Source organism: Trachypithecus francoisi, unplaced genomic scaffold, assembly GCF_009764315.1.
Source record: "Trachypithecus francoisi isolate TF-2019V2 unplaced genomic scaffold, Tfra_2.0 Lachesis_group10, whole genome shotgun sequence".
Taxonomy (NCBI): Eukaryota; Metazoa; Chordata; class Mammalia; order Primates; family Cercopithecidae; genus Trachypithecus; species Trachypithecus francoisi.
The window spans coordinates 73,802,682-73,823,308 of NW_022681455.1; the positions used below are offsets into that span (position 1 = coordinate 73,802,682).

Genomic DNA, 20,627 nt, shown 5'->3' on the forward strand with positions numbered 1-20,627 from the left:
CAGATCTTACAGTGACTTTTATCCAGACCACGTTCAGGAATAGCCTCCTGTGGGTCTGAATTACATATCCTTCTACGACTGTTCAGTTGTGAGCTGTGGGCCCTACATTAACCAGCCATGCTCTTCCACTCTGCAGCATTTAAAACCAAACACACTGCTTCCAAATTAGTTATTCTCACAATCCATTTTAGGAAAGGTGCCTCAAGAAGCTGATGATACCAGTCTACAAAAGGGAACATTTTCTTCACATCATACCATTTGGCTTCAGTAGTTACTTCGTTTTGCCTTTCCCTGCCTTGACTACCTTCTTGGAAACCACAGGTCTGAGAGGCACCAGAAAGTACCTCTTCTGTGGGTTTCTTTGAGGCTAGTGATCTAAACTCAGACAGACCCACATCTGAGCTTGGTCCAGCCTCAAGGCCCAACCCAGCACTCTTACTTTAATTTTAGCTATTATAGATAACAATAACGAAGGGAATGAATATTTCACTTTTTCCTTATTAGTTTGGATTTCCTTATGCATCCAGTGATCCAACTCCCCAGGAATTGGATCCATCTTTAAATTCCACTGGTTCTTGCAATGGCTTTCTATTAAAAAGAAAAAAAAAAGAGTAAAAAACATTTTTTAAATTCCACTGGTGAATTTTACCTTTAATAACTGAACGCAGCACAGCTGCAGCTCCACGTTGCCACCCAGGAACCATAGGTTAATGTAATAACAGGTATACTACAGTTTTCTTCTGAAACATAATTTTTCTCTGGCCAGTTCCCCACCTCTACCAAAGACAAATCATGGTAAGACCAATTTATTTGCAAATTACGTTTTAGTCTTATTATACTTGGCCAGATTATTTGCATAAAGTACAGCAATAATTATTGTCCATATAGGCTCTTTTAAGTTGGCTTTGCTGGAACTTTTCAAAAGGAATCTCAGATTCAACTTCTAAAGGCCTCTCAAGCTCAGCCAAGAATGTATCTGTGCCTGCAGATACCTGTACAAATTGGGTGAATTCCTTTCCTCTCAAGGTCTCAAAATAACTTTAGGTTTCCGGGCCTGTCAGAAAGTGACATTCTTTACTTAGCCCAGGTCAGGAATCCTGCAAAGGAACTATGTAGAGAGGTATGACGCCAGTCTTTCCAAGGGACATGCATCAGCTCTATAAAGTCAATCTCAATTCCTCAAAGCAGTCTGCTCATTTCTAAAAATGTCATTCCAGTTAAACCCTTGGTCAAAAGACCAGTACCTCCAATTATGTGCTGTTATAAAAGAAAACAGATTCTTATTGAATTTATGCAAATAACTACATTGCCATGAGTTAAGAATATTTGCAAATAGTTTTTGAATTCTGGAGAAACCAGGCAGACAGCAAGAAACATGCTTCAAATTTTATTTACAAGAGTATATTCAATTGTTAAGGGCTACAAACAGCTGAAGAGAAAAAAAATTGACACTGAATAACAAAAAGAATCAGCAATGTTTCAAACCCAAAGAGCCACAAAAGAATTAGTTCAGTTCTCTGTTAGCTCAGTCCATGCAATTAACTCTTGTTCTGTTTCATACTGGGTTAGCAATCTTTATGACCATGTCAGCCTTTTAATTAGAGTCCTAGAAGTCTTCTGTCTAATCCAACAGCTCAGTCTCTCCAACATCATCAGAAACCTGCTTTCAGGAGTCTTTTCCAAGGAGCGAATTTTGGACTGTAGTTGACTGTAAGCCACTTTTTGAGAAGAATCCAATAAAACAATAATTGTGGATGATAAAATGTTTAAGACATCCTAGTCAAAGACATATTAAAGATACAATTGTCAAGGAAATCTGGTTATTTCTGTGGCGTACAACAATTTAACATAATAAACATATTACTGATGACATATACTAAGACATGTCAGGATTTTAGGAATGCCATGTAATTTTGGCACACCTTAATAACACATGTATATAAATATAACCCAAAGAAAGTTAAACACCATTTTGTATTTGACAATGCTTCCTGTATAATTTTAACATACCAAATAAGCCTAATATGTCTCTTTTGGACTTCAGGGACCTAATATCTTTTTTTGTTTTTTGTTTTTTGTTTTTGAGACAGAGTCTCATTCTGTTGCCCAGGCTGGAGTGCAGTGGTACGATCTCAGCTCACTTCAAGCTCTGCCTCCCCAGTTCATGCCATTCTCCTGCCTCAGTCTCCCGAGTAGCTGGGACTACAGGCGCCCGCCACCACGCCTGGCTAATTTTTTATATTTTTTTAGTAGAGACGGGGTTTCACCGTGTTAGCCAGGATCGTCTCGATCTCCTGACCTCGTGATCCACCCACCTTGGCCTCCCAAAGTGCTGAGATTACAGGCGTGAGCCACTACCCCAGCTAGGGGACCTAATATCTTTTAAAAATATACATTATTTTTGTTTGTTGTTGCTATTGGAGACAGGATCTCCAAAACTCTGTAGCCCAGGCTGGAGTGCTGTGGTGCAGTCACAGCACAGCTCACTGAAGCCTTGATCTCCTGGGCTCAAGCAATACTCCCATCTCGGTCTCCAGAGTGGCTGGGACTACAGGCACATGCCACCTTGCCCAGATTTTTGTTGTTGTTGTTGTTGGGTTTTTTGTTTGGTTGGGTTTTTTTTTTTTTTTTTTGTAGAGACGAGGTCTCCCTATGTTGTCCAGACTGGTCTCAAACTCCTGAGCTCAAGTGTTCTGCTCACCTCAGCCTATCAAAGTGATGGAATTATAGGTGTGAGCCACTGCATCCAGCACTAACTTTTTTTTTTTTTTTGATACAGTCTCGCTCTGTCGCTGGAGTGCAGTGGCACAATCTCAGCTCACCGCTCACCACAACCTCCACCTCCTGGGTTCAAGTGATTTCCAGCTAATTGTTGTATTCTTACTAGAGACAGGGTTTCACCTTGTTGGCCAGGCTGGTCTCAAACTCCTGACCTCAAGTGATTCACCCACCTTGATCTCCCAAAGTGCTAGGATTACAGATGTGAGCCACCATGGCCAGCCTTTTATTAAGTTAGCTTAAGGTCAAAGAGACTGAATTTACAACTTGAACTTTTTTTATTCTTTTTTTTTTTTTTAAGACAGAGCTTTGCTCTGTCACCCAGGCTGAAGGGCAGTGGTGCAATCTTGGCTCACTGCAACCTCTGCCTCTCAGGTTCAAGTGATTCTCTAGTAGCTGGGATTACAGGCACACACCACCACAGCTGGCTAATTTTTGTAGTTTTAGTAGAGGTGGAGTTTCACCATTTTGGCCAGGTTAGTCTCAAATTCCTGAACTCAAATGATCTGCCTGCCTGGCCTCGGCTTCCCAAAGTGCTGGGATTATAGGCGTGAGCCACTGTAGCAGGCCAGAAGTTGAAATTTTGATGTTGAGAAGTTCATCAGTCGAATATCAAAAGTTTAAAACACTTGATGCCACAAAATAGGATCACAGTTCATTATAAAAGAGTTATTCATTCAGCCAAAATGATAATTCAAAGGTTTCAAAAAAAAAAAAAAAAACCAACGCACCAAAACCCTTTACTCATTGATGTGGAGACTCAGTTTCCCCAATGGTTAAGACCCAATAGACACACCCAAGACAGCAGGAAGCCAACTAAATGTCTGACTCTCTCCTTTTTTTTCCTGTGGTTTACTTAAAAGGTAAACAAAAATCTTTGATCTCTGATTAATAATGTTTTAGGGGTATTATTAATGTTAAAGCTAATTTTAATAAAACCTTGTAAACAAATGTAATTTCAATCAGTTTGACCATGAAGTAATATTTCCATATACTTTGTATAAGCTTTTACAATTTTCTGTTAGAGAGTAGATCAGTGGTCTAGGAAAACTGTTATTCCGACACAGGGACCCAGACGTTTGCCTGGCATCAGTGTGCCTTTGATATTAATGTTTATAGAAAAACTCCAATTTTATCCCTCAAAGTCGGCCCTTACAATCTCACACGCCCACCTCTTCCGCGACAGTCCCTGGGCCTAGGGGGATTGAATACTTGTAATTGCTGGCCCTGCGTCTCATAAAAGCATTTCGTTTCGATTGTCGCCTTCTCCCAGGTCTGAAGATGAGGCTTTGACTGGCGTCAGTGTTCAAGATTTAGCAGGAATCTGTGCCTTTTTCAGACTCAGGAGTCAAAGCCCTGTAACTAAACAGTGGAAGGACTTTAGAAGCAATATAGAAAGTTACATGGATATAAAAACCTTAATTCTTTTAGATGTATTTTTAAGCAATATAAAAACTAATAATGATGACTTAGGAATTATCAATAAAATGTAAAATCTGTTCATTAAGCCAGTTACCAAAAGGCAAAGAAAGACCTTCTGCAGTGTACCTCTCCTTATGGGAAGCCCATTTAGATAACCTTGTTGCTCAGGCTGGAGTGCAGTGGTGCTATCTTGGCTCCCTGCAACCTCTGCCTGCTGGGTTCAAGTGATTCTCCTGCCTCAGCCTCCCAAGTAGCCGGGCTTACAGGCTCTCAACACCACGCACAACTAATTTTTGTATTTTTAGTAGAGATGAGGTTTTACTATGTTGGCCAGGCTGGTCTCAAACTCCTGACTTCAGGTGATCCCCCCACCGCGGCCACCCAAAATGCTGGGATTACAGGCATAAGCCACAGTGCACGGCCCAACTCCATAATTTGAATCAACTTTTAGATAACTTCTGAATTAGTTATTATTCTTTTTCTCAGCAAAGATATAAATTCTGTGACACATTTTATATACAGAATTATATATTAACTAGAATTCTTAGTAACCTTACATTTTAATGAAAAACCTAGGAAGCAAGAAATCCTGAACTGTTTACCAGATATTAACATTTTATAGATGACAACCTTCCATAGTTTTTTTTTTTTTTTTGAGACGGAGTCTTGCTCTGTCGCCCGAGCTGGAGTGCAGTGGCCAGATCTCAGCTCACTGCAAGCTCCGCCTCCCGGGTTTACACCATTCTCCTGCCTCAGCCTCCCAAGTAGCTGGGACAACAGGCGCCAGCCACCTCGCCCGGCTAGTTTTTTTGTATTTTTTAGTAGAGACGGGGTTTCACTATGTTAGCCAGGATGGTCTCGAACTCCTGACCTCGTGATCCGCCCATCTCGGCCTCCCAAAGTGCTGGGATTACAGGCTTGAGCCACCGCGCCCGGCCCTTCCATAGTTTTTTAAAAAATCTTTCCCTGTATCATAACCCTTTCTTAATTTAACATGACTCAGACATCTAATGAGCAGCCAAAATCTCAAGATTTTAAATTACGGAAAAAGTTCGCCTACATTTACCCCATTTCTATTTTATGCATGTTTAACCGTTTCTCTACATTAACTATGAGAACTGAGATACCAGACAAAGCCAGTCATTGCTTCCTTGATAATCATTTTTATAACCTATGAATATCAGGTGTTTACCTAAGTAAGAACTTTAAAATTAAAACACACGGGTATATTTGCCAATAACTCAGAAAATTCAGCTGTTTTTATTAAATGACAACATTAGTCTTATTTATCAAAAAAAAAAAAAAACCCACACACACAAAGATCATTTTCTTCATGGCTGGGTTTATAGTCTTATAACCTTTTTCGTCAAACTCAGACCCTTAACACATCCAGCAAATACGAAACCCAGATAAAAAGGTAGGCTGACAAGTCTGAAGACATTTCTATTTTACCAATAATGTTAAAGCCCATTTATTAAAGATTTACTTAAGTCACATGAACTTGGAAAATGACTGGACTTATTTACCTAATTTATGCACACTCTTTTTTATTTATAAGCCAATTTGGTACCCTGTGAAAATGATACAGAACATCCGGAGACATACATACACATACAAAGATCCAACAGCTTTTACCCTGGAATTCTAGCCATTAGATAGCAATGCAAACTCACTGGTTTACGGGCATGTTCACATGGTTAAACTTTGTTTGCCCCAGTAGGTAATCCAGCGAAGGCTGTGAACCAAAATTTTGGGTAAATCACTTTCCATGGCAGTTTGATTTTTAAAGGCCAAACCTCCCCAGACTTTAAAGAATACCAAACAATACCACTGAAGAACATCACAATCAGCCAGGCCCGACCTTGCTTAGGACAGCAGCGGAAAAGCCTGGATACACGGGACTCCATCCCGCCTTCCCATCCAACAGAAAAATGAACGCAATTAGAAGACAGCAGTACAATTCAAAGACCCATAGAGAGTCCCAACCTCCCCAGTCCTCAAAGAACACTGGAGCCAAACAGTGTTGCAAAAGAATATCATTTTCCTTTGTTCCATTGGCTCATAACTATATTCAGACTAATTCTAAAGAATGCACCCCGGTGGGCTACATTCTAAGATCAAATTCTGATTTCTCATGACTATATCCACCCACACACATAAATAATCACGAAAATACAATCTAACCGCAGTAGCGACTAACAAGCCCCCAAGACCATCCAAGCCAAAACAGTTGAGGTGCTTCCCTCTCACAGTCAGCTGGGCTTGTTCAACCTGCAAATGGAAATTCCTTCACAATTCGCCAAATTGAGAGAAGCAGATCCTGCCATCTGGTACCCACAAAAGACACCTGTCAGATGCATATGTCACATTTCAAAGCTGCTCTTCCTAGACAATCAGGAACACAGAGTCAACAGCAGTGGGGACAAAGAGAGACAGACAGAAATCCACCTCTGGCCAAAAAAGGGTCAGGCAGCTGCACAGGAGGGCCTCTGAGACTCTCCCCATCTGCGGCCACCAGCCAGAGGCAACCCATTCCCGATTAGGGGACCAAAATATGTTACCGAAATGCCAGGGGTTCAGTATAGGTTCAGTATAGGTCCTGCACAGAAAGCCAATCATTAGGAAAAGTAATGCTGGGGAAGAAATCTTTATCATATTGTGGTTAACATCAGCCCAATAGAACAGGAGATCAGTCTCAAATCCCTCTCTCCAGCTGACTAAAGCTGGGGGCATTATATAGCAGGGGGAAGGAATTTAATTATGAGCAGGAAGACAGCAATCAGGCAGGAGTAAGGGATCAATTGTGATGAATGAGGGTCTGGAGTCTCCGTGTCTGCATGAAGCCATCAGGTGAGTTTCTATCCCTTGGTGGAGGGAGGAACTCCGATGAGACTCAACAGGGCTTGCTGGGGCCACAGGGTGAGGGCAAATGGCAAAGGGCATGGGGAACTTTTTGGATGATGGAAACGTTCAGTGTCCTCCTCAGGATACTGCTTAGGCACAGGTGCAGACATTTGTTATAACCCACCGATTTGTACTCAAGATGAATGTGTTTCACTGTGTAATTTTTACCCGCATTTAAAAAAGCAATTGTGTGAAAACCACAAGCTGCAGGACACATAGGAACTGTATGGTACCACTTGGTAAAAAAACTGAAGGGCATGAATGTTCTCCCTGACACACGCACTCACACACACTCAAGAAAAGGCATTTGGGGGTGGCTGTTTTGGAGTGGGTGTCCTGGTGGCCAGGATCAGGCTGGCAGGAGCCACACATGGTGCTGGGGAAAATCACTAATGCAGAGGGAGACGAGGCCAACCCAGAGAGGAGGAAGGTGTAGGGAAGAACAGAGGCCTGCCCTGTTATTAGGGCTGTCACCAAAGACCAGCCCTAATGAGGCCCTAGGCCAGGCCTCTGCATTTCCCGGCAGTGCCTTACCCTGGGTGGGCCTCTGAGCAGGCGCTGCCTAGAAACATCTCATTGTGAGTTTCTCTCCTTTGTTTTAGAGACAGGACCTCCACAGGCTGAAGTCGGATCCAACTGTGCTGGATGTTTTTCTTGGAACCAACCAGATGACTTCTATGAACCACAGGGATGTCTTCCTGGTTTGGTGGCCTTGACTCTGGCTTAAGTTGTTCCTTGGAGCAAGTGGGCAGCAATGTGGCCACATCTCAAGTGTGCTCATAAATGGCACAGAAAAGGGGAAGAGTTCCCTAACAGTGAGATAAAGGAGACTGAAGCCAGTATGAAATTCTTAATATCAGAGAATGAGAGACTTCAAAATCTTTGTAGTGACCTGGGAGAGACGTAGGAAGCATCAGAGCTTCAGATATGGCAGCAAACTACAAGTTACTGGCATCAATTACAACAGAAAGGTAGAAATGAGAGTTCCTAAAGCAAGAAAGTAAGCAGTGCAGGATCGGTTGCAGGACGGGCAACTATTGGCATCAATTACAACAGAAAGGCAGAAATGAGCGTTCCTAAAGCAGGAAAGCAAGCACTGCAGGATCAGTCACAGGGCCAGCAGCTATTGGCATCAATTACAACAGAAAGGTAGAAATGAGCGTTCCTAAAGCAAGAAAGCAAGCACTCCAGGATGCGTTGCAGGACCGGCAGCTATTGGCATCAATTACAACAGGAAGGCAGAAATGAGTGTTCCTAAAGCAAGAAAGCAAGCACTGCAGGATGCGTTGCAGGACTGGCAGCTATTGGCATCAATTACAACAGGAAGGCAGAAATGAGCGTTCCTAAAGCAAGAAAGCAAGCACTGCAGGATGCGTTGCAGGACGGGCAGCCAGCCCTGGAGTCAGCACATTCGGGAGGCTAGAGGTTCCCATCCACACTGCATCCCCTCCATTCGGGTGGTACCCATCGTGCTTCCGTGTTCCACGATGAGTACATGGGTTTTTGTGATGTAATTTCATCACAGTAATAAACAGATTGTCCAACGAAGTTTTAAAACACAAGTCTCCAGTTGGCCACTGAAGGCATATTGCTCAGACTTCTAAAGTAGAAGGAACAACTAGTTTTGATGAAAATGAAATCTACAAACTACAAACACCAGATACTATCCAGGAGCTCAAGCAAAAGAGAAGTCAGGATACTGATGAGCATCCCCTGCTCTGACAGAGCTTGAGAACTATTGAGGAAAATAAGCCAATAGACTCCAGCACAATGGGAAGTTCAGGGTTCCCCAGGAGTTGTCACCATCACCATGGCTCATGTTTATTGAGCCCGTATCACGTGCTTCGCACTGTTCCAGGTGCTCTGCAAGGAATAATTGCCTAAAAGTTCACAATAACTCTATGTTATCATCCTCATGTTACAGAGATGTGGATAAGATGTGGCACAGAGAAGTGACTTGCCCAAGGTTTCCTGGCTCTGCTCTGAATCTGGGCAGTATTGCTTCAGGCACCCTGTTCTTAACCTACCTGATACATGCTTTGCAAATATTAACCCACTTAATCCTCAAGACAACTATGAGACTGATACTACTATTATATCCATTTTAAAGATTAGAAACCTAGGCACAGAGAAGCTCATTAAATTGTTGCGGGTTACAGACATGACAGGAGGGGCCCTGAATGCAGACCCGGGATACCAGAAAGAGATCCTGAAACTGATGATGGCTTCTGAGACCTACTGGATGAGTTGGAAACCCGGAGGCTGGATAGTACAAGAGCACCCAGGGCAGGGAGTAGAGAGGGAAGAGAGAGCAGCGAGGAGCAGACATAGATGATGTGGCGGGGGCAGGGGGGAGAACCCCACCCCGTTTAAGCTTAGGTACATGGGTACATGTACCTAAGCTCAGGAACATATTCTATTGAAGATCATGAGCAAACGTATTTGCTGAATACATAAGTGACTAAGTGAAAGCTTTCAGTATCTGGACCTTGTGCTGAATAGGAGGCAGCAGCACTCTACCACCAGGGTGGGCAGGATTGCCAAAGGCCAGCCCAATTCTAGGCCATCAGGTGTGCAAACCCCACTGAAGGACTGCGGAAAACACGGAAAGGAACTCTCAGACTCCGGGCCTCCAAATGAGTACCAGGCAGCAAACGTTAAAAAAAAAAAAAAAAAAAAAGGAATCTCCAGAAAGGCTGTTACATCCATTTAAAGAAAGGAAAACCAGGCTTAGCAAACCATGGTCACCCCACACTGAGAGAGTATAGTGGGACCCAACGGATGGAAACTACTGGAAGGCTGATTTAGACTTGATTGAACAGCGTCTTCTGGGGGGTTAGCAGTGCCAAAGTAGATACCATTGAACTAGAGTGTGTGAATGGCAAGGAGGTGTTCATCCCTGAAGCAGGGGAAGACGGAATGTTTTCCCCATCGGAGAAGTCAGCAACCATATATCCACTATGGAGGAATCCAAGAACGGTCGGGCTTGGAGGGCACAATCCACATGGTTCTGCATGACCTGCCACAGCTCCACATCCGTGGGGACCAGCCAGGGCCTGGGCAGCTGCTGGGCTCTCTTGTGATGCAGACAGTGTCTTGCTCTGTCACCCAAGCTGGAGTGCGGTGGCACAATCATAGCTCACTGCAGCCTCAGACTCCTTCAAGGGATCCTCCCCCACTCTGCCTCCCAAAGCACGAGGAATAGAGACATGAGCCATTACTCCCAGCCATTGTAAATGTCATCTCCTTTAACACTTCCAATAATTTCAGGACAGACCAGATAATGGTTCTTCCTATCTATTGCTTCAAGTTTCATTCTCATTTTAAATGATTTAAGGTTGGCTTCTGTGATTCTTTCTTAAAGTAATGTTAAAGGTGTGACTTCAGTTTCATTTAGAGTTCATAAGAGCACTGGCCAAGATGACACATTCATCTGGAACCCCGGGGAGAGGGAAATAAAATACTCCTTTTTCTCCCAAATGTCCCAAAAGGTTGTGTGCCCTAGGCCCAAGGGACCTACAAGCCTCCTAAATAAATGTCCCTTGTCCCTCCCAACTGGTGTGAATTGTAATCTGGTACCTGTATCCCAGGAACTATTATAACAAACATTAAAGAAACACCGTAAAGCTAATAAGCTGTTACCAACTGTGAAGTCATTAGCTAGAGGAATCTTGGATTGTCCAAAAGACTGAAAGAGCCCAGGAAGATCCCATCTCTTCCTCATACTTGTTCCACTGGAAATTGTCATTTTTCACAGGAGACTTTTTTTTTTTGGTGGCGGGGAAACATGGTCTGGCTGTCACCGGAGCTGGAGTGCAATGACACCATCACAGCTCACTGCACCCTCAACTTCCCATACTCAGGTGATTGTCCTACCTCCTGAGTAGTTGGGAACACAAGAAAATACCACCACGCCTAGCTAACTTTTTATTTATGTATTTTGAGATAGGGTCTTATGCTGTTGCCCATGCTGGAGTGCAGTGGTGTGATTATGGCTCACTGCAGTCTCCAACTCCTGGGCTGAATCTGTGCTCCTACCTCATCCTCCCAAAGTGCTGGGATTACAGGCATGAGCCACCATACTTTGCCTTAATTTTTAAAAATTGTTTGTAGAGATGGGGGTCTCTCTACATTGCCTAGGCTGGTCTTGAATTCCTGGGCTCAGGCAATCCTCCTGACTCAGCCTCCCAAAGTGCTGGGATTACATGCATGAGCCATCATGCCCTGCCTTAATTTTACAAAATTATCTGTAGAGACAGGGTCTCCCTCTGTTGCTCAGGTTGGCCTTGAACTCCTGGGCTCAAACTATCCTCCTGCCTCAGCCTCCCAAAGTGCTGGGATTACAGGCATGAGCCACTATACCCAGCCTAACAGGAGACATACTTTTAATTTTTTTTGAGACAGGGTCTCACTCTGTCATACGGGCTGGAGTAAATTAACATGATCTCAGCTCACTGCAACCTCTACCTCCTGGGCTCAAGCAATTATCATGCCTCAGCCTCCCAAGTAGCTGGGACTACAGGCACGCACCACCATGCCCAGCTAAGTTTTGTACTATCTGTGGAGACGGAGTTTCACTATGTTGCATAGGCTGCTCTAGAATGCCTAAGCTCAAGCAATCTGCCTGCCTTGGCTTCCCAAAGTGCTGGGATTGCAGAAGTGAGCCACCATGTCCAGCCCCCAGGAGACATTCTTCATTGTCCTTCTTGATAGTCTACGATTTTTTTTTTTTTTGAGACAAGGTCTTGTTCTGTCACCCAGGCTGGGAATGCAGTATCTGATCATAGCTCACTGCAGCCTTGAACTCCTGGGCCCAAGGGATCCTCCTGCCTCAGCCTCCTGAGTAGCTGGGACTATAGGTGCATGCCACCATGCCCAGATAATTTTTAAAAAATTTTTGGTAGAGATGGGGTCTCACTATGTTGCCCAGGGTGGTCTTGAACTCCTGGCCTCAAATGATCCTCTGCCTCAACCTCCCAAAGTGCTGGTATTGCGAGCATAAGCCACTGTGCCTGACTAGAAGTCTTAGCATTTTCCCCAGCGTCTCCCTTTCTGGTGTTCTTTTCTCAGGTAATGGCAGGCACTGAAAATGATCCTCTCCCCAGGCTCCAGTGGGTGTGGGGATTCAGGACTGCGTTTCAGAGCCCAAGTACAGAGCCCAGAACTAAACTGTGAGTTTTTTTTTTTTTTTTTAAAGAGGCTTTACTAAGGTATAATTGACATACAATAAACTTGCATATTAAAAGAGTATTAAAAACAAAAACAGGCTTGCTTTGGACAATGAGTGAATAAATAAAAGTGCGTTTGCTTTAGTTCTCTATAAATCTACTATTTTTTAAAATAAGACATGGGGTCCCGCTATGTTGCCCAGTCTGGCCTCAAACTCCTGGGCTCAAAAACCCCTCTTGCTACAGCCTTCTGAGTCACCAGCACTACAGGCAGATGTCAGCACACCAGCTCGCCCTCTCATTAAGACATGGGGAGGGACTTTTTCTTAATGGCTTTCAGTACCATTGTGTTTAATTTCTAAGAGCTTAAAAAAAATAAATTAGCTAACATTTCAATGGATTTTAAGCGGGGAGAATAAGCATGTCTTCAGCTACCCATCTTAAACTAACATGCCTCTTGAAATATATTACGTCCCTCTCCCCACTGGAGAATTTTCCTACTCTGAATTTCCTACTGAAATTTTCAATAATTTCATGAACCTACCAGTGGAGTAACAATTCAATCTATTGTGCTGGAACATGTTATTATGATCATTGTATTCCTAAGAAAGTATCAACACTCATTATGAAATTAATTGATTCGTTGGCCGGAGGGCGAGTTCAAGGGATAGAGTATTTCAAACTAGCAACAGAACTTCTCCAGCATTCCTGAGCAAATCTAGCATTTCATTGTATCTGGATACTGGTCAACAAGGAAATTGATCTTTTTGTATTATCAGGAGCACTCTTATTAATGAGAACATTTTATACATGCACATTCCTTTGCCACCCACAACTCTGAAGGCAGAACAGAAAAACACCCACTAAATATGTTCAAAAGGTGCCCTGAACACCCAGCAAGGTGCTGGCTCCTTGTGGGTGGCTGAAGTGGCTCAGAGTGAGAGGCTGCAGCAAGTATGCAGGGAGTCAAAGCCCAGTTCACCACCTAAGAGCTGGGGACTTATGGGCAGACTACTTAACATCTCTGTCTCTATTCTCTTTCATGTAAAAATGGAGATATTAGGAATAACTTATAGAATTGGAAAGATTAAAAGAGATAAGCAAAATGCTAATATCTAGAAAGGTCAAAAAATGTGTTTTTAGGGGGGTATTTTTTGTTTTTTGTTTCTTGTTTTTTTGAGACAGAGTCTCACTCTGTCGCCCAGGCTGGAGTGCAGTGGCGTGATCTTGGCTTATTGCAACCTCCACCTCCCAGGTTCAAGAGATTCTCCTACCTCAATCTCCCGAGTTGCTGGGATTGCAGGGGCGTACCACCATGCCTATCTAATTTTTGTATTTTGAGTAGAGACGGGGTTTCACCATGTTAGGCAGGATGGTCTCGAACTCCTGATCGCAGGTGATCCACCCTCCTCAGCCTCCCAAAGTGCTGGGATTACAGCTGTGAGCCACCGTGCCTGGCCTTTTTGGTTGTTTTAAAAGACAGGGTCTTGCTCTGTTGCCCAGGCTGGAGTGCATGTCATGGTATAATCACAGCTCACTGCAGCCTTGAACTCGTGGGCAATCCTCTAGCCTCAGTCTCCTGAAAAGCTGGGTCTACAGACACATGGCACGATGCCCGGCTAATTTATTATTATTTTTTGTAGAGACAAGGTCTCACTACATTGCCCAGGCTGGTCTTGAACTCTTGGCCTCAAGAGATCCTCCTGCATCAATCTCCCCAAGTGCTGGGATTACAGGCATGAGTCACTATGCTCAGCCTTTCCTGTTTTCTCATCTATAAAAGGAATAACACAGCACTGATTTCAACGGGTTGGCCAGGTATTAAATAAATCAAGCAGTGAAGTGGCTCACACCTATGATCCCAGCACTTTGAGAGGCTGAGGCGGGTAGATCTCTTGAGGTCAGGAGTTTGAGACCAGCCTGGCCAACACAGTGAGACCCCATCTCTATTTAATAAAAAAAAAAAAACCAACATTAAAAAAATAAAATTAAACCAGTCAATACACAACTTGGACTGGTGCAAGACGCCCATTACACACCCAGACGCATATTCTCTATCATTAGCACTTGGACTAGTGCAAGGTGCCTGGTACACACCCAGATGCATATTCTCTATCATTAGCACTTGGACTAGTGCAAGGTGTCCGGTACACACCCAGACCCATATTCTCTATCATTATCACAATTATTTCTTTGGCAGATCCCTCTGGCTGCAGTGTGGAATATGTGGGGGAAAGACATGCTGCCGGGTAGGGAAGCCAAGGGGGAGAATCTGAAGAGTCCCAACAATACGAGATCCAAGTGAGACGGAGGAGGGCCCACACCAAACAGTGGGTAGGTAGAGAAGGGCGCACAGAGCCATTGCAAACGAGAAAGGAACAGGACTCGGTGACTTGGGGGTGGACAGGAAGTGAAGAGGAGGAGCTGGGGATGACCACCAGCTTTCTGCCTTGAGGGACTGGCTGGACTATAGGCATTTTTCCTCACTGAGAGAAACACTGGCAGGATATGAAGGTACAACGAGATCAGCTCTGGAAATGATGGGTGAAGGAACCTGTTGAACATTCAGGTGGAGATATCCAGTTCGCTTTTTTTCTAGATGGTTCTGAAGCACAGAAAAGGTGTCTGGACCAGAACCGAACAGCCTGCTGTGAGGACCAACAGTAAACACGGATCTGGGGAAGTTCATGCAGAAGCAGACCCTGCAGAGAAGACGGAGGCTGAGGATGGAGGCCCTGGGACACAGTGGAAGGAGAGCCAGGGCAGGAGACAGGAAAGGAGTCCCTAAGGAGGGCTGGGAAGGAGCCAGGAGCGAGGTGCGGGCGAAGCACGGATGAGGGACCGGCTGAGGATGCAAACTGGGTCCCAGGCACAGGGAGAGCAGGGACAGGAGAGTGAAAGGAGAGGGCCACGGGAAGCCAAGACGCAGAGCATGGATGACAGAGGAAGAGGCAAAGCCCCAGAAGGAAGAGGAGAGCGGAGAGAAGCCTGACCATCATGAGCAGCCAAGAAGAAACAGGCAGCAGAGGGAGGGAGGTGAAAGGTGCGTGGCACAGAGGAGAGGCTGGCAAGGCCGTGCCCAGGACAGCGGCACAGGTGGCAGGGCCTTGGACAGAGGGTGGGGTCCAGGCAGGTGGGTGGTGACGGCAACCATGACCATGGGTCAGCCTGGGCCTCGGACACTGGGAAAAGGTGGCCATGTCTAGTTTTCTCTGGAAATTAGGAGGTAGGTCATCCAAGGAGAGAGGGTGGGTGTCTGGAGTAGGGTGGAGTAGGTTTCAGAAAAGTGAAAGTCTGGCAAAAGCACTCAGGAAACAGGACAGAAAACGGAGCCAAGCGCTGGACGGCAGCGTTCATTCAGCCCAGCTGAGCTTGGAGGCCATGAAGTGCTGGCAGCCCCACACTGCATAACTGCAGGATCTTTCTGGGCCACGCCCCGCATCACCGGTATGGAAGTGAAGAACCCAAAAAGAGGAACGAATCAGGATGCTATTCTGCAGAACAGGTGAAAGAAAAATGTCAGGTAGACAGAGGGTTGGAAGTCAAAGAGTCACCCACATGCCTGACCCAGTTAGAGAAGAAAGGGGACCAAGCCAGGGCGGGAGTGACTGCATGGGAAAGGAGAGACCGTGGGCAGAGGGTGGACAAGGGACCAAGGTGAAGACCTTTGAGGTGCTTCTTAAACCACAGTGGCGAATGTCTTTCTGGACAAGAATGTCAGTGCACATTCCCACCGGCAGCGCAGGACACAGCTCCCATCAGCACTCATCTCATTGTCTCCAACTCTGCCAATTTCATGAGTGAAAAGTGGAGCCCGGAAGCTTTGCATTTCTTCAATGACTTCGAATTTTTTAAAATCGTCTCACAGATTTCCTGGTCATCGGTATTTCATCTGAGAAGTTTCTGTCTGTGATATCTGCTCATTAGAGAGGAGTTCTTAAAATTATTATATATTTTTTTTTTTCTATTTTTTTATTTTTTGAGACGGAGTCTCGCTCTGTCGCCCAGGCTGGAGTGCAGTGGCCGGATCTCAGCTCACTGCAAGCTCCGCCTCCCGGGTTTCCGCCATTCTCCTGCCTCAGCCTCCCGAGTAGCTGGGACTACTGGCACCAGCCACCTCGCCCGGCTAGTTTTTGTATTTTTAGTAGAGACAGGGTTTCACCGTGTTAGCCAGGATGGTCTGGAACTCCTGACCTCGTGATCCGCCCGTCTCGGCCTCCCAAAGTGCTGGGATTACAGGCTTGAGCCACCACGCCCAGCCTCTTAAAATTATTAAAGAGTGTTATACATTCAGTATATTAACTGGTTGTTCTCAGTTTTTTCCAGTAAGTCATTCATCATAAATTTAACTTTGATATCATAATAAAACAGACAGAAGTGTAGTTATTATGTGCTTAAATCTACAGGTGCTTATTTTACAAAGTTCTTTTTAGAGACAGGGTTTTGCCCTGTCGCCCAGGCTAGAGTGCAGTGGCACGATCTTGGCTCACTTCAGCCTCCACCTCTTGGGTTCAAGTCATCCTCCTGCTTCAACTTCCCGAGCAGCTGGGACTACAGGTGAAAATATCACAATTATTTGTTAGAGAGTGAGACAGAGAATGAATCATTGTAAAATAATGAAAAGGTGAAGAACTTCTGTTACCTGTGTAAGTAACATCCATATCAACCCGCACCTGAAGCTCCTCACCTCTTCCCTTGCTCTTTTCTTCAAGCCAAATACGGTGTTCAATGTTCTCCCCAAGTCACCGCCCAAGGCCGCTGTCTTAGCCCCGCCGTCATCCCCTTGCTGAGCCTACTGCAGTAGCTTCCTACCTGGGTTCCCTTTCCCTTCCTCCCGGGTCCTGACTCCATCGGCTGCCAGCTGACTTCCCACAGCACCAACTTTCTCAGCCTTCTGCCTATGAGAACTCCCCAAATTCTACCACGGGAGCCCTCAAACCATGATCCTCCCCAAAACGTGAACAGCAGCTTTTCGAACCATGGACTTCCACAGATGACAACAGAAGGCAATCACTACCGCCTGTCCCTGGAAGTGGACGCTCCGGGTCATGGGTGGCCATGTATCTCGGTCCTGCTATCCTGGGTGGTTGGAGGAATCCTGGCAGTGAGAGTTGAAAACCGCTGAGCGCGCGGCAAGACAGTTTGAAGCCCGAGTCTGACTTCGGAAGGGAGCTGCTCCCCGGTGCAGCGGACCCCAGAGCTGGCGGGGAGGGTGCCTCGGCCCGCCCAGCTTGTCTCGGGCCACGGGGCCTCAGCCCCGAGCCTGCTGCCCGCTGGCCCCAGAGGAGGTGTCCTGCCCCCTCAGGCACTCGCCTTCCGGGGCTTGGTCGGCCGGCTGCTTTACGCGCGCGGGCTGGGGTCCCCAACGGCGGACGAGCGCCGCTCCCACAGCTCCACCAGTGGCCCAGACTGTAGCGGCTCCGCCTCCGCGGTCCGTTGGCCCCGCCCTCACGTCACTTCTGGGGCCCCGCCCGCCCCCTTCGGGCCCGCCCAGGACAGCCTCCCAGTGTGGCCCGGAGCCCCAGGCCGAGGGTGCAGAGACCGCGGCGACGCCCGTTCTTGCCCCGTCGCTACCTGCGGCGCCGCCCGCCCGCTGGTAAACTGTGGCCGGGAGACCCTTGAAATAAAACGTATTAGCCAAACCTAGAATAGCAAAATATGTACCATGTTTCAATCTAATGGGATTGCCAGGTGTTTTAAGGGTCCGCCGCAAAAGGTCCCTCAGGTCCCGGGGTTTTTGTCCCCATCAGATCATTCGTGGTGTGGATCTTCCGGGAGGTTATGGGAAAGAGAGACCAGCAGCCTGCTCCGTGGGCGGCCATACTCCTCCCCCAGGAAGGCCAGGCAAATCTCCCCAGTGCTGGGATCCCCCCAAGTACGTTAATTTTGTCTAGGGTCCAGGTGGGGCCATCCAGCCCCTTGCCCACAGGATTGGTTCTTTGGCATGCAGATAAGCAACACCGCCAAGCAAAGCCCAGGGATGTGCAGGCTGTTAGGAGACCACCAGGGAGCCATTCCTAAATCTTCCCGGGTGATGGCTCAAAAAAGCCTGGTGTTTGTTGAAAGGAAAAAGGGTTGTCCCCAGGACTATGCTGGGGCACACTTTCCAAACGGTGTCTGCCTGGCTGTCCCAAGCAGCCAGTGATGGAGCGACGGTCATGAGGCTAGACCAAAGCTACAGAGCCTCGTCCCAGTGGAACTCAAGCACCCACCCGTTAGGATGTCCTGTTGCTGCTGCCCCTAGGTGGGAGCCTGGGAAACCACCTGGCCGACACAGGCCACACCTGTTGGGACCTCACAAGGACACACTGTCCATTAACGTTCATCAGGGTGGGAAGAAGTGGCAACACCTACTGGGGCAACAAAACTCATTAGCTGAAGGGCGAACTGGCCAGCAACTGGCAGTGATGTTCTCAACAGTCCTTGCCCTCATAAAACCATCTACTTAGGCCAGGCGCGGTGGCTCACTCCTGTAATCCCAGTACTTTGGAAGGCCGAAGCGGGTGGATCACAAGGTCAGGAGTTCAAGACCAACCTGGCCAGTATAGTGAAACCCCGTCTCTACTACAGGAGAATCGCTTGAACCCAGGAGGGGGAGGTTGCAGTGAGCTGAGATCACGCCACTGCACTCCAGCCTGGGCTACAGAGCAAGACTCCGTCTCTAAATAAATAAATAAATAAATAAAACCAGCTGCTTAGTAAAGGAACAGCTAGTTAAAGCTAACCAGGGGTTCTCAATCAAGGATGGGCCATACTGTTTGTGATGTCAATTGTTTTATTCACAGACTCTTTTTTTTTTTTTGAGACAGTGTCTGGCTCTGTCGCCCAGGCTGGAGTGCAGTGGCATGATCTGGGCTCACTGCAAGCTCCGCCTCCCGGGTTGACGCCATTCTCCTTTCTCAGCCTCCTGAGTACCTGGGACTACAGGCGCCTGCAACCAAGCCCGGCTAATTTTTTGTATTTTTAGTAGAGACAGGGTTTCACCATGTTAGCCAGGACGGTCTCGACCTCCTGACCTCGTGATCCGCCCGCCTCAGCCTCCCAAAGTGCTGGGATTACAGGCGTGAGCCACCGCGCCCAGCCTTATTGACAGACTATTTACTCCACTGATGAAAGGGGGATTCCTTCCCCCCACCCTCCTGTCCTCACGCCTGTCCCCGCCCCAGAGATATGGGGATGGCCGAACACACAACACTTGATGCAGGACAGTTGCAATCGACAGCAGCTGACTGGTCACAGATACTCCAGTCAGGGGGAGAAGGACCCTGCACACTATGCAGGGCAATGTGGAGGCTGCACTCCGGAACACTGTAACAAGGAGGCACTGCTGGAGGCAGGCTTTGTAGTAACAAAAGTGCGGAGTGAACCCTGGTTCCCACAAGAGGGTGTGACTGGCTTGTCTGAATAATTTGTCCTTGAGCCGGCAGGGAACTGACGCCTACTGTCTGGGGATAAGCAGGCACTGTGTCTGATCCCTAAAATAAGGAGAGGGTTTAGCCAGATAATTTCATCTGCAGAAGCAGACAGGGAGTGGGGCTTGGAGTTCAGACATTTGAGGCCCTCTTGATTTAAATAGATATAAAGACAGAATTTGATATGAATTCTAATTTTAGGCCTTATACCACAATACACTATTAAAAAGTAAGATTTCCTAGAACTAATCATTAAGTGTCACAAGGTTTTTAATAAACATTCTAAACTCAACTGTGGCATAGTGGTTCATGCCTGTAATCTCAGCACTTTGGGAGGCCAAGGTGGAGGATTGCTTGAGCCAGGGGTTCGAGACCAGCCTGGGGAAGATGGTAATCCCCTATCTCTACAAAAAATAAATAAATAAATTAGCCAGGCATGGTGATCAGAGCCTGTGGCCCCAGTTACATGGGAGGCTGGCATGGTGATCAGAGCCTGTGGCCCCAGTTACATGGGAGGCTGGCATGGTGATCAGAGCCTGTGGCCCCAGTTACATGGGAGGCTGAGGTGGGAGGACCACTCGAGATTAGGAGGTCAAGGCTGCATTGAGCCATATTCATGCTGCTGCATGCACTCCAGCCTGGGTGACAGAGTGAGATCCCGTCTCAAAAACTAAATAAAAAAGATAATTTCACCTATTGCTTAACATAGAAAATGGGAGCCCTCAGAATGAGACTCCCTTAACTTCCCCCAAGAAACTTAACCATCTTTTTTTACTGTTACAGTTGTGAATGTCCTCCAGTAAAGACCACCAGAAACACTCTGTAGTTAAGCAAGTTGGGTTTATGGCTTGTTGCAAGGAGGGAAGACTCACACCGCGAGGGGCATATCAGTAGGAGGATGTTAGACCTTTAGGATCTGGGCTTTGGCTGGGCGATTTGGGGG

General features: G+C 46.4%; 1 protein-coding gene and 2 long non-coding RNA genes across 3 annotated transcripts in view; all 3 read right to left on the reverse strand.

Moving 5' to 3' along the window:
- Positions 1-398: 398 nt before the first annotated feature.
- Positions 399-1,086, reverse strand: LOC117087475. Its single transcript, XR_004438825.1, has 2 exons — positions 993-1,086; positions 399-588 (listed from the first exon to the last, which is right to left on the reverse strand). It is a non-coding gene; the product is annotated as an uncharacterized LOC117087475 (long non-coding RNA).
- Positions 1,087-1,366: 280 nt separating this feature from the next.
- Positions 1,367-11,017, reverse strand: LOC117087474. Its single transcript, XR_004438824.1, has 3 exons — positions 7,639-11,017; positions 3,951-4,140; positions 1,367-1,776 (listed from the first exon to the last, which is right to left on the reverse strand). It is a non-coding gene; the product is annotated as an uncharacterized LOC117087474 (long non-coding RNA).
- A 5,429-nt stretch (positions 11,018-16,446) lies between these two features.
- LOC117088562 overlaps positions 16,447-20,627 on the reverse strand; it is a 33,816-nt gene continuing 29,635 nt past the window's right edge. Inside the window, exons 3-4 of the mRNA XM_033219831.1 lie at positions 17,251-17,719; positions 16,447-16,823 (exon numbers count right to left, since the gene is read on the reverse strand). Of these exons, the coding sequence (XP_033075722.1) occupies positions 16,789-16,823; positions 17,251-17,719 (504 nt within the window). The 3' untranslated portion in view covers positions 16,447-16,788. The remainder of the gene's footprint in view (positions 16,824-17,250; positions 17,720-20,627) is intronic.